This window comes from Pleurodeles waltl, chromosome 6 (genome assembly GCF_031143425.1).
Source record: "Pleurodeles waltl isolate 20211129_DDA chromosome 6, aPleWal1.hap1.20221129, whole genome shotgun sequence".
NCBI classification, from domain to species: domain Eukaryota; kingdom Metazoa; phylum Chordata; class Amphibia; order Caudata; family Salamandridae; genus Pleurodeles; species Pleurodeles waltl.
This window is the reverse complement of record NC_090445.1, coordinates 754,992,706-755,007,518: the sequence shown is the minus strand read 5'-3', so window position 1 is coordinate 755,007,518 and position 14,813 is coordinate 754,992,706. Positions and strand designations below refer to the sequence as shown.

General features: G+C 41.4%; 1 protein-coding gene across 2 annotated transcripts in view; it reads left to right on the top strand.

The window, feature by feature from the left end:
• NHLRC2 (NHL repeat containing 2) overlaps window positions 1-13,138 on the top strand; it is a 731,521-nt gene extending 718,383 nt beyond the window's left edge. For both annotated transcript variants that reach the window (XM_069239322.1, XM_069239323.1), the window contains exon 11: window positions 8,001-13,138. In XM_069239322.1, coding sequence (XP_069095423.1) covers window positions 8,001-8,257 — 257 coding nt within the window. In that variant the 3' untranslated portion in view covers window positions 8,258-13,138. The remainder of the gene's footprint in view (window positions 1-8,000) is intronic.
• Window positions 13,139-14,813: the final 1,675 nt, after the last annotated feature.

The following is a 14,813-nucleotide window of genomic DNA, read 5'->3' as shown; positions in this document are numbered from 1 at the left end:
CAGTAGATTTTCACATGAGGAAATCTACGCATACATATTTGCTCGTGCTAAAATACATTTCACAAATATTTTCCAGGAGTATGATTTCCTGGTCTACTTCTGTAAGTTCTTGTGAATTTATGAAAGCCACTAATTCAAAGACATATACCTTGGATGCACTTTTGTGACTTTCTTTAAGAATAGGGCCCCTAATTCGGTCTGGAATTTACAAAGACTTTTTGTTTATATTAAACTTACATTTCTCTCTGTATCTGTTGTCTGGCTTTGCTGTGAGTGGTCACATTCTCCTCTTCCACTAGGAGCATATTGGCACACAAAGTAGTTTTGTTCAGTGCCAGGAACTACTGTGGCAATCAGTAGCATAACAAAACCAGGAACCACCCGCCTTTCCCCTCCCCCAGACTCACTCAGGTCAGCTTCCATGCTGAGGGCACCCCTCTGGAGGGGAGCTGTGAGGCCTTTGTTACGCTACCTGGTTGCAATGTGTGATTTTTGAGACCAAAAACGTTTTTTTCTTTATGCCAATGGTGAGGGCCTGGCAGCTCCCACAACAATAAAGTGTTACAAAAGACATGTCCAAACAAGTCATGCATAGATGAAATCAAAAGACTCAAAAAATGTTGGATCGGTTGGCTTTGCCAGTGCTGGTTTATTTTCATGCTTCCCATAATCTTGTTGAAAATGGTTACACTGATTTTCCATTAGGAATATTTTTGGGAAATACTTGCATGCATCAACACATTTTGCTAAAAGATGTTTCAAAGAAATAGCACCTAAAATGTCATATTAGCGAAACATTTTTTTTCCTACTTGCATTTTTTTCTGAACATTTTATGTTGAAAGCAAAGAATCATCACTCCTGCTTACAAGCTTCTGCAAACATTTGCATCTAATCAGAGAGCATTCTGGGAGCATTATACTTAGCCTCATATTGTTAAAAGTTTCAAAAGTGTATACCCTTTTTTTGCCAGAACCATTCAGTAGTGCAGTGTGACATTAAAACATTTATTTACAGCGCTCACCCTAATAATGACGGCTTAATGAACCATAAATACAAGTTCGAACAGCATTAACCTATGGATACACATTACCTTAACTACAGACAGTTCCCTTCTCTGTAAACCGGCAGCCAAGGGTTTGTGCTGCAGGGGGTTGGGCCTACTTGTCCCAAGGACAAAATATACATGAAAACTTGTTGCCCTTGACCCCAAACAATATGTCCTGGGCATCAGGTGATAGGAATTCCATATCCCTGGTACAAGCCACAGTCCAGGATACAGCACAGCAAATGGAACTTTGTGTAGTGTGCAATACAACAAGTAGAAAATTAGACAGAATAGATTGCAGTACCTAGCACATTGTATAGGGTGCAATACAGGTAAGAAAACAGACAAGCTACTATATAACAAATTGAATATTGGACAACGTATAATACAAAAAATGGACGACTAAACAGGAGACAGTGAAATAGATATAAGACTGGAAAGGATACAGTACGAGGGTTAGGACATAATATGTTCCAAAACTTGACAACTCATTATGGTTCATTATGGTTCAAGACCAATGTATCACTCATCAGGCCGGACACATAGTACGATGCAACAAATGCAATATTATACAAAGTACAGGTTGGCAGGGTGCAATACATTGAATAGAACATGGGGCAGTATACAGTATGACAAATAGAGCCTTGGATAGACTGCAAAACAGCATAGAAAGAGCACTGGGCTTCAGGTACAAACAGTACATTTTTTGATTTCTAAACAGTGAATAATACTGATTCACTGTTTAGAAATTGCAAAATGCTAGGTACTATGAGTCCAGTGTCTTAAATAGCAATTTGTTAGCATGCGCTATTTAAGAATACCTGGCCTCATGTATGAAGAATGCCTATAGTAAAAGAGATCACAGTTTGCGCACCAACGTTTACTGAACGCATTTGTATTTTGTGAACCGACCTATACACTAATAGGTCGGTTCACAAAATACAGCCTAATTAATATGCCTGAGGTATGTCTTAAAGTGCAACCCACTATTATTGGCTACAATCACAGGGATTGTGGCCATTTGTTGTTGGCAGGCCACCATGTCTCTGACTGCTTTTCAATCAAGCAATCTTTTTTTTTTAAGGAAGCCCACTTCCTGAAAAACATAGGCTGTGTTTAAAAAATAAATTAAAAAATAAAGTTTTTAAATCATTTTTTATTAGTAAGCAGTGGTACCATGGACCCCGGCTTATTCCTAAAAATGTTTTTGTAAACATTTACAAAGGGAAATGAATGAATGAATGAATGGAATTTGTAAATCGCAACAATATCCAAAGATGTGAAGGCACTATAAGCCAGTCCAAGGAATACCACTGTCCATAATCCTGGCAAGGCTACAGTGAGAAAATTCAGGTTTTTAATGCCTTCCTAAAGGGGGCATACAGTTCTGTACCAGTTAAGTGCAGGGGAAGGGAATTCCAGATCTTGGCAGCTGCAACTAAAAAAGGCCCTGTCTCCCTGTCTTTTCCTCCTAACTTTGGAGATGACAACTAGATAATAAGCTGCAGAATAAAGAGGTCTGCAAGGGGAGTATCATTGGAACTTGGCTTTAATTCCTCCTGGGCTGGCACTATACAATGCCTTATGTACAATACACATGGCTTTAAATGTGACTCACGTCTGTATACGAAGCCAGTGGAGTTCATGCAAAGCTTTTGAGACTGACTTATATTTCAGCATATCTAATGTCAACCTTGCTGCTGCATTCTGGCCAGTTGCCTTATTGGCATTTAGATATAATGCATTACAGTAGTCTGTCCTAGATGAAATTGTCTTATTGGCATTTAGATATAACGCATTACAGTAGTCCGTCCTAGATTAAATTAATGATAAGGCCCACCTGTTTTAGTGCAGGAAAAGGGGATGAAAGGAAACATTTTCCGTAAGTTTCTAATGATCCAAAACAGGTCACTGCTGTGTGAAGGACTTTAACATCAAAAGATATCTCCTTTGTCAATGATAACTCCGAGGTTTTGTGCTGAGTTTGTAGGGGCGGGTTTGTCCCCAGACTATCTGGCTACCAGTTTTGGTTCCACACATATGATTGGCTCACAAACCTTAGCACCTCAGTCTTCTTGCCATTCAGCTTAAGGCAGTTCTTGCCTATCTATGAGGCAACTGCCTTCATACAGTTAATGAAGGTGGCCACTGTGGCATCCGTGTCCTTTGAAACGGACATGATGGTCTGTCGTCGGTATACGACACAGCACATGATCACCATCTGGGATCTGACCATAAGGAATGAGGTAAGCAATTTCAAGTCCAAATCCCCTATACCCAAAGCCTGAAGATGCTCTGAGGGTGTACCTGTTGTAATGTTAAGCTAAATTGATAGTAGTGATCACTTATTTCCTTCCCCTTTCAATGGAACGTTCCTTTCTCCGTTTTTTTTCTCCCTTGTTTTTGTTGGTTGCTCCGTGTGGCAGTTTAGAATGTTGATGGTGACGGCGTTAGTCCTGACTGAGGATAGCTATTGACTAGAATAAAGAAGGTTTCTCTTGCCTTCTGTTTTGGTGTCTTTATTTTAACACTGGCTACGAGGAGCTATTTGTGTCGGAGACAGCTCCAGTCTCTACCCCTTTTTGTGCTCTCTTCATGAACCGTCTGGACGAACACTACTTTGTGTTAGAACGTGAGGGAAATTTAGCAGATATTTCCTGATCCGACTATGCATCGATGTGTAACTCTTCTCTGCATGCAGTGAATGGACAGTTTTGGAAGAACAGTACAGATAGCACTTGGAAGTAAACACCTTCCTTGTGTAGGAGTCTCGACTGAGTCAGCTCTAATTAATTGCTTCTTTGTGAGTTTGCCGTCCCACAAGCCCTGTATTCTGCTTTGCTGCATGACATTACAGAAAACACTAACAATATCCAGAGGCTCAGGGCTGCCCAGTGAAGATATTTCTTGAGTTTTCACTCAGGCATCATTCTCTTGGCAGAAAGAAGGTACTGTACATTGAATTTTATAATATTTGATGGTGGCTGTTATTTCTATAATGGTGACACACACATCATAAATACCTAGACCATCACGTGCTGTGCTATTCCTCCCTTGTCAGCCAACAAGTATAGACATTATGCAGAAGACATCAGAGGAGGAATCTCAAGAGTCCCCTATTCAGTGACTGAAGTAATGAGATCAAAAAGTTATAGAATTACAAATTGTAAATTGAGACTTGTTCGAAATGGGGTATTTGGTTGGAAGTCAGGTTACCCTCTGTCCAAGCAAGGACCCTACCTCCAGTCAGGTTAAAGGAGAATCACCCTCAGTTAACCCCCGCTCACCCACTTGGTAGTTTGGCACAAGCAGGCAGGCTTAACTTCAGAAACAATGTGTAAAGTATTTGTACCAACACACACAGTAACTCAGTGAAAACACTACAAAATGACACAAGACAGGTTTAGAACAATAGGTGATATTTATCTAAACAAAACAAGATAAAAACGAAAAAAATCCAACATACACAAGTCCAGTTATACATTTTTAAAGAATAAGAGTCTTAAATCCTTTAGAAAACAGTGAGAACACTGTTAGCGTGAAAAAGTACCTGGGTTGCGGCAAAATAACACTGCATGGGAAAGTGTGCATCAGAAAAGGGCAGCGATGTGTCGATCTCTCACTCGCAAGCAAGACCGTGCGTGGTTCCTCCTCCGGTCGGGTCGGCGTATGTCATTTTTCCTCTCTGCAGGAGAGCGATGCGTCACCCAACTATACTTGAGCAATTTCATTATTATAGGACACCTCATACAGTGTAAGCCTTACCAGATGATACGCTAGTGGAGCCAGCTCGTACTTATTACTTTCAAAGTCACCTTTTTGGATAATCGTATATATGCCTACTCACAGGACGCCCGGCTACCTGGCATCACCAGGGCCCTCTGTGACTTGTAAGAGCACCTGGGCATAGACATTAATGACAAACCGTAGACGTACTGTTGCTCCATAGTACACACCGTGTCCCTGAAAAGCTGCCACCGATTTTTACACTTCTGGTATCTTAATAGAGTATACTACACCCCGGCTCGACTTTTTCAGTATGGCCTCCCTGAAGATTTTTGCTGCCCACACTGCGTAGTGAACTATACAGGCTTCGCCCACATATTGTGGTACTGCCCTGGTGATCAGCAATTCTGGCTTGCTGTCTTTCAAATATTAGAGAAGACCACAGGGGGTGCTTTGACCCACACACTTCTAGTAGCCCTTTTAGGATATGACAGAGACATCTCAATGGCTTACTGGTGACTTTTGGCTGTAGGCTGATTACTGGCGCTGCTTAGAGTAGCGATGCACTGGATGAAGGGCCCTTTCCCACAATAAAAGAGTGGCATACAGACATGGCGTATTGTAACACCCAATCAAACGCTTACCACAATCTTATACCATCCTGTATTTGCTTGAAGGATATATAGGGGCCCATATCAGGAGTACTTTGTGCGTGCGAGAAAAGTAGAGGACATGGAGGGAGAGGTTAGTTGTATGGTGCATTAGGTACCACGATTGCCCTGATTGCTGGTTGGTTTGGTACTACATTCCTTGCACACTTGTCCTGTGCCCGGGGTGGTACTAAGTGTTGACAGGTACAGGCTCCTGTAATATAATACATGTGCTGACGTATGACGCATGAAAGAACAGTGTATGCTGTTCCCCATGGTCAAAAGTGGTGAAAGTATATTGAGCTGTGATGGTAATGTTCCCATTTGCCATTGCATGTAGCTGCACCGCGTATTCACCTTGTATCAGTATCATGCTCGTTCCAAACGACACAAATCCCACATGGTTACACAAGAAAATGCCCACTTTCTAAAAGTGGTATTTTCAAACTTACATTTTAAAAACCAACTTTTCCAAATATGTATTTTAAATTGTGAGTTCAGAGACCTCAAATTCCATATCTCTATCTGTTCCCAATGGGAAATAACACTTTTTACCCTATGAGAGAGGTAGGCCTTGCAATAGTGAAAACTGAATTTAGCAGCATTTCACTATCAGAACATGTAAAACACACCACTCTACACGTCCTACCTTTCAAATACACTGCACCCTGACCAGGGGACTGCCTTGACCCTACCTTAGGGGTGACTAACATGTAGCAAAGGGGAAAGCTTGAGCCTGGCAAGTAGGTTTGCTTGCCAGGTTGAACTTTCAGTTGAAAACTGCACACACAGGCACTGCTTTGGCAGGTCTGAGACATGTTTACAGGGCTATTTGGGTGGCACAGTTAGTCCTGCAGGCCTACTAGTAGCATGTGATTTACAGGCCCGGGGCACACGTGGTGTACTATACTAGTGACCTTCTCAGTTATGCCAATCATAGATAAACCAAACACCAATACAATTTAGACAGAGAGCACTTGCAGCTCTGGTCAGCGGTGGTAAGGTGCCCAGAGCCCTAAAGCAAGCAAAAACGAAATTCAGTACAGGATCAAAAATAGAAAGTCAGAAGCAAACCGTTTGGGGAATAACCCTGCAAAAAGGGCCATTTCCAACAATCTCCTTTTGTATCACTTAAAGATAGGGAATCTAGCACACAACTACTCCCTAATTGGTTCGGTGATGGAGAACGTGTGAATGTTGATCAAGAAAAGTGCCACAAGAAAATATACCAGCATCAACTCAAGTACAAGAAATGGTACAATGGAAAACATTGATCAAAACAACAGTAATGGGAGGTTGGTGATTGGTATTAGTAAGAAGACTACAGAAGGACCATACCAAACAGAGTAAATAGTATATGCCACAAAAATTAAGAGAAGTAACGTGTAATGTAATAAACTATGTAATAGCTAAGTTTGGAGTATGGATAAACTTAACAAATTTCATGGTAACAAGCCTGGCTGGCTGCCTTGGATGCTAATTCCCTCAATATGATATGTTTATCCGTATTCTGATCTGTCATATATTGGGCTATCTATTTTCATTAGGGACGTTTGTCAATCTTGTCTAATCTAATATCTGTCTTGTATCATCTTGCCGGTATTTGTTGGGTGGGAGATGTGAAGCTAAATTGTTAGAACGTTTAAATGTAGCAGTGATTGCTTATTTCCCTCCCCTTACATTGGAACGCTCCTTTCTCCATTTTTTTCTCCCTACTTCTATGTTGGTTGCTCTGTGTGACAATTTAGAAAGTTGATGGTGGCGGGCATTAGTCCGGACTGAGGAGAGCTACTGACTGCAATAAAGAAGGTTTCTCTTGCCTTTCATGTTGGTCTCCTTATTTTAACAGTAACCCTTCTCGTTTGTGAGTGGGTTACCACCTCCTTTGAGCTGTTGCTAAAATATTAATGTATTGCAACCAGATTTCAGAATCCAAACATTAATACATAGCATAATGAAAGGCAATTTGAAAGGGACACCCTTAACTTGCCCTTCCACAAAAGAGAATCTTATTGGTTTGCTAACCCCATTTCATGATCCGGAAAGCTTTTTCCTGAATTGTTAAATGGGCTTAGTACATTTCAAGCAAGGTTTTAGCATTATCAGCCCGCCTGATTTGGAGAATCAGAGGATTTAAGAACATTAAAACACATTGTAAATGAAGCCCTAGTTACAATATTAGATACTAACAGAACGTTGGAGAACATACAGGTCAAGGAATAGAGCAATGAGCAGGGCTAAATAGTAATTTATTGGAAAGATGCAATGCACAAAATGAAGTGTGGGTAGAATTCAATGCAAAGAGTAGAAGACTGGACATGAGACAAGTGCAACACACTTTGGCAAAGCCTCTGTTCTCACACATGGTGCATGTTGGCTATTAGTTTGGAGAAGCACTTTGCAACACTGCCTGTGCTGTATTTGTCTGGTCAATAAGTAAGGTATTTGAGCTTCTATTATACATTTTCTAGAACTTGATACAATAATTAACATTCATACTAGTACTCTACCATGGTAAAAATTGACCTTAGACTTCTATGATCAACTGTGCTTACTCGCATGTCTTTCTGTTTTGCAGGTGACGAGTGGCTGCTCCAGGGACAGAAAACCACTGGTGAGATTACAAGTCTCTCTGTCCCTCTGGTGGTATCCTTGGCTGTCCCTCATACCTGTCTCTCTTCAACCATGAAGCTTTCTATTGGTGCCTGCCTCTACTACTGCAGCCATGACAGCAGCATTTGCCTGATGAAGGCCGTCTCCTTCTTGCAACCACTCCAAGTGTCTGGCACGACAACAACAGATACTCTACAGCTCTGTCTGTCTCACACCTTCTAATCCTCTGCCCAAAACACAGAAATACACTCTCATACTCTTGAGCACTTTGTGTAACTGAGCACAAAATATGGATAAAGTTGTCAAATCAGGGTGCACAACCCTTAATGTCCCTTAATGTCCCTTAATGTCCAAGACATCATTTTGATACCTTAGAAGCTCTTCACCAAAAATGACACATTTTCCAAAAATCTTAAGGTTGGGGTTTAATTTTAAAACGGGTGATAAGATGGCACTTCTTCTCCCAGGACACTCAGAATGGGTGCGTTTTACACGTGTCGCTTGCCAATTATTATTTACTGCAAGGTTTGCTGTTTTCCAGCTTGATGCAAACTGACACACATTGTTTACAATTTGCGGGTATGTCAGACGCTAAAAAGGACTTCACATTCAGTCATTTTCGCCTGACAAAAATAAACATATGGCTGTCTCAGGCTTGCAGTTTGATTTGGTTAGAATCCTGCAGCTAAACAGCTTGCATAGCATTGCAAAACCCTGTGTTGCCCTGCCAACTTGCGGCATACATCAGGAAACTTCAAGAAGCGAGTGAAGTGGTTCAAACCGCACTTCACCTCTGCTGACTAGAACTTATCTCTCAGTTCCCTTCTCTGGTGTCTGTGTCATCCTTTGAGATCTGCCCATTGTCAGAACTCTGTTGCCTCTGTTTGCTCTATACAAGGATCATTGCATACATACTCACCTACCAAGGCTACAAAGGGCTTGCGACTGGCTGAAATTATACCCATTATCTAATAACTTCTCTCTGACGCCCTCAAATGAAGATAGCCATCGTTTCTCATGAACCGGTTGAGCAAGCTAGCTGTCTGAATACTCTGATGTGCAGGGGCCTCCCACTGTCAGAGGAGACTTCGATCGAGTGTCTTCATACATTCACGAGGCGACCCATAAAGGGAAATTGTATGGGTACCTTTCAGTTTAAGTGGGGTGACATTGTTTGAATAATGCCACTGCCATTAATTTGAGAGAAAATAATGTTAACAGAGGAGGTCCTGGCAACCAAGGTAATAGGTAAAAACGTAACGTCAGGAAGGGATAAAAAATGCAAGGCTTCTGGGAAATTTGTATGCAGAGATGTGCCACTGTGAAAGCGTCCCTGCCTCTGGAAGACTGTTTAGTATAACTGCATCGTCAGGTGCGAGAAGGTTATGACAAAGGTGGGTAGAAAGCAACCCAGCCATGCAGGTTAGCAGCGACCATGCCTTTAGAATCCATTGTTTCCTTAAGGGATTCAAAACAAATTATCAAACTGTGTGCACCAATCACAGATGCATTTCGCCCTGGTTGGTGCCTGTCGGCGTTACGTAGTTGATCTGCTTGACAGTAATGAAGCTGGAGTGATAACTAATCCTAAACAACCTCAGTGTTTAGGATGTACAGACAGGGCAAGCAACCACCCACCAGAATATGTGTGACAACAGACACATTCCCCGTAGTCATCTGAAACCCCTGGCACTCTGCGGGAGTGTATACAAGAATTTCACCCCAGAGTGCACATTCCCAGAGAGGAATGCCCAACGTTTGTCTTCTTTGATCTGAAGCAGCAGATCAGAATAATGCCATGTTCTAAAGCCGGTTCTACTTCAAACACGGGATAAAACAACAGGTTGTGTGAGTGAAGCCTCTCACGGTCCAGGCTAGTGTACTGATACACTTGCCTCCCCCCCTTCCTTGCCTTTCCCTATCCTCAGTCTGTGAACAGGCTTCTTCCTTAAAGGATAGTCTCACACTAGGTTGGAGCCGACAACATTTCTTCAAGAATGTTCTGGAATCCAGAGTTCAGATTAGAATGGGTCAGGACCCAGCATCCAAAGAGCCAAGTAAAGGCGCTGTACTTTTACTGCTTTCACAGTCAGGTTCTCTATCCTGTGGAACAAGTGAACGGATGAAAGTGACTGCAGGGAAAATAATAATCTTGTATATTGTGCTTGCGGATTATCAGTTTAGACATGAGTTTCAAGTTTTATTCTGTGTTCAGTCAGTATTTGGCATTTGCGTACAAAAGTAAAAATACGCCAAACCATGTCCATGCACTTTGCTGCTTATGGATATCAAACTTGGAAAATGCACAATGTAGTTGTTCTGTGCCTTTCTCAAAATTGCGCCCCGCACCAAAGAAAGGAAGACGTGTCTATCATGGAACTGTATAGCAAATGTATTAATTTGGTTGTAGGAAAATGTAATTTCACATTTTATCATCTCCAAGCGAGTGTGAATGGCCTTGTACTGTAAGCCTGCAGTAGTTCTGCTTGAGTTGGAACAAAGTCGGTAACTATTTCATTTTAGATTGCTGGTTCTATCAAAGTGGAGGCCCTGGTTGAATAAAGTTGAAACCAGTGGTGGTGCAAAGATTACCTAAATCCTAAAAAAGCAAAGAAAATGCACCCACATCCCACTCATTTTATGTATTAATATCTCATTATTTGGGTTTCGGTGTGTCCTCTTACAGCCCTGTGCCTCGTGTCCACTGCAACTATTGCACTATTGATAACTGGGTCTCTCTGTATATTTGCCCAGCAGCTCTCGACTGCCTTGCATCTTTTGTGTTTAAGAGCACAAGCAAACTGCAGTGTGTGAAAATGTGTCCGTGACGGTGTGTAATTTTATATATTTTAATATATTTGTGCCTGCTACTATGCGATTTTAGCTCTTAAAACTACTGTTGTAATCCACATTTAGGAAATTAATACATTGTTGTTTTAAAGTGCCTTCATGATGATACGCAAAAAAGTGCATTTTATGCTAAGAGGGGATCGTACACGCTCTTGTTAAATACGAGTGCACCTCTGAGTTGTGGACGGCTAGATTCAACTTTCTGAGACACTGTATCATTACAAAAGTAATTTGTGCCTGCCATAGTCCAAGAGGAGAAAAGAAATGTAAGCCTTCCAATTTTCGGGACTAGTCTCCTTGCCGAAGGTGAAGCCGGCAGGTGGTGTACAGCTCTAGGGTAGTTGTGGCTAGGGCCGGCTTTAGCATTGCTGCCGCCCAGTATGACAATCTTTGTTGGTGTCCGCCCCCAGACCCTGGTGACATCCTTTTCTTGCGGATTCCCTCACTATCACCGTCCAATGGTGCCCCCATCTCTCCTTAGTCCCTCTCTCACATTTATTCAATATCTTTTATACCCCTCCTCATACCTGTGTAGGGTGTCAGATCAGTTAATATCACACACATGCATTCTACAGAAACAATAAATGAATGTGTAAATCAATGTATAAGAAATGTTACATAAGACAATGAAGGTCACCCAGACTGGTAGGCCTAATATGTTAAAAATGCTTCATTAGAAGAAAGAAAACAGCAGATTTGCTAAGTTTAAATGCAACGTTGCTATGCTGTATTGTGTGGGAAACGAGAAAGCTACCTCACACCAATGCATACATACTTGCATCTTAGTGCAAGGGTTTGTACGTGATGTCAAGCATAGGTTTTGTACTTGAAGGGATACTGGAATGGCACCCTTCCAGTAAAACAATCTATGTTGTGATAAGGTTTACAACTTTAACAATCTGTGTGGGTGCGGAACAGTTATGACTGCTTAGAGAAGGGGGTATAAAAAATGATAGTAGATAGAGATTAGCATCAAAATCCATGAATGATTGCACGGGTACATCCATTTACCATCCATAGTATGTCCCCTTAACACAAAGTAGAGCATAGTGCTACTTCATATTACTTTAGGGTTGCTTCCCAACACAATTCAGGAATTGTGCTAATGTAAACACTTTGCACCAGGTTTGTGTCAATTTTGCATGCAAATCTATCATAAAGCACTAGAACATCAGGCCCACAAACACAGGTTAGTTATAAAGCATAACACAGTGGTTGGGGTTGTTTGTACTAAGAAAAATATATAACTCCTCAAAGGTATCATAATGTTAGCAACCTTAGAATGAGAAAAAAAGTAAAAAGGTTCTAAACTATGCCTTTTAGTGTATGTGTAGCACTCTGGTGCCATTTCATAGCTCATTCTGTTACAGTAGAACGATGATAATTTATGAAGTACAAATAGCAGAATGATCCCTATGGCAACAGCAGTAACCCATCGAGCTATCTACAAAACATACTAATCTGTGATATGTATGCTACATGTTGGTTTGTGCAGTAGGAACATTAATACTTTATGCTACTTTAGCAGGAGTTCAAACCATCACTAGACATATTACAAAACTCTCCATTGAGTGCATTAATCACCAGAGTCAGCATGCTGTTTATATGTCTCTTGAAAAATGCACTACACACAAAGATCTCTGCAGCTGCTCATATCTCTCCTCTGTCGGCCATTCAAATGACAACCCTCAACCTTGGAACCCCGGTGTGATTGCACTGGTCACACTGGCAGTAGTGGTGACCCCTTCCAGCATCACTTGTCTCTGACATCACACATGGATTTTGGATGTACATTAGCTGGGCCTTACGAGCTCCACCTGGCAGCGGACATGTCTGATTAGCCGTCTTTTCACTGAGTGGTCAATGCTCTATCGTCTTCACAGGACTTCGAACAGAGAGGCAGCAGTCACCGGAGGGCCTGGGCAAGGCAATGTTTTTCCTAGGATGTTTCAATTCAATACTAATTAAAATAGTAGGTAATATTAAACATTGTTGCTACCACTCCCTATTCGAAGCCTTTGTGCAAGTCAGCTTTTATCTGTGTATAGAAATCCTTTGAAGTAGATTTTTTCCTTTAACACATTGGGACTTTATTTGGATTAGCAGAATTCCCGAACCATGTCTGTGTATGGCACATTGCAGAGTGAACCAGTATGGTTGTTTAAACTCAACATGACTGTTATAGTTATTCATGTGTATGCTGATTTAATAAAAATTATGTCTTGTATGACAATAAATGATAATACCAACGCACCTGCGCCTACATGTTTTGTGACATATTAAAAACAAGTGGTCAGAAAGATAAGGCAACTCTTGTTTGGTTGAATACCCAGGGTCTGATTCACAAAGGTGAGTTATACTATTGAATGAATTTACACTTTGTAGTAAGTCTACTACTTTTGGTATTCACAAACTGAGTGTAAACTCACTACAAGAGTGTAAGTCTCCACCCCTAGACTAATGCAATTGGCTTACACTTTTGTTGTCCCTAATTCCATCCTCTTTAGTAGTTAGTCTGTCTCTTTTCCACCCCACTCCCCTGTGTCCCTCCCACATTTACTACTAAAATCTATACTTACATGTGTGGAGGCTCCATAGTTGTGGCAGAAACTCTACACATTTAAGTGTAGGGAAAACATGCATTTTGTGGTACTCTCTGTAGCATCTTGAGTAGTTCTACAAAACATACTACTGAGTGCAGTTTGTTAATCAGGCCCTCAGTTTTCAGGCACTGCGCTTTGTTCTTGGACACCTGGTATGGGCTACATTCAGCCTCTCAATAAACTCATATAACAGGAGATTTTACATCCCTAAAATGGAAATAAGAAATTCAGAATGGTTCGAATTATGCCAGCAGGTCGAAGACAGAAACTGTTGCAACCTAGTGGCCAGGAATTACTGATTAGAAATTCCACCACCGTTGTCCAAGGATCTGTAAGGTTAATGAGTTTAAAACCTAATATTTTGTGTGTTTGGTCAGTGTCATTCTTGGAATTTCGTAAAGAAACCCCAGGGCTGCTTTCCCTGTACTACTGTTGTTGGCTATAAACACAATCCAATTAAACGGCATTATAGGGCTATTTGTTGTCAACGCCTAGCGGCTTGTTCTTCTTAAAGTTTATTTGTTGATTTGTTTCACTCATAGTGGTACAATTTACGACTACCCTAGAGCTAAATGGTGACGTTTGTCAGGGAATTAGCACCGAGCGCTCTTGAATGATTCAGCACACATCAGATATTGTTCCTCCACTTGCACACCACACCCTAAATGCTGTTTGATAAATACGAATCGATTCATCTGGTTCTGATTCCTGAAAAAGGTGAACTTGGGGATCTATTATTGTTGGTTTAGGCGCATTTGCTCTGCTTCAGAAGCGATACCTTGAAACCTGTTGAATTTCCGGTGTAACATAAATGAATAAATGCCACCCCAAAACAGAACTGCTGTTCCTCAGTGAAATACAGCACTTGTCCCTGCACAGCTCTCCCTCCAGTCACAGGCCATAACACCACGAGCTGAGGAGGCTCTCCTGACTCAGCCATGATAGTCAATGCCCAGATCAGATCAGAGGACAGTGCCTTCAACGCCTCCCCCTCCTCCTCTAGTGCATAATCTGCGGACGTCACAGAACACTTTAATGTAGTGCGCATTGTTGGATCTTGCCGGCTCAGCTATGCAGTTTTCCGGTATCTTAATCTAAATTCTCGAAATGTAAGTGAATCATTTGAGACTGTATCTGGGATGAATCCATGTGCCTGCTCATGTCCACCGTGATTGGAGCTTGTTATGGAATCCTGATGGACATTCAGAACCCTTTAAACCATAATGTATTCACAGAAAAGACTCCAGATGCAACTGTGCTTATTTAAAGCACCCACATAACTCCTCACCTCATTTCAAATGTTACAGGCCTTATCAGCCCCTTTG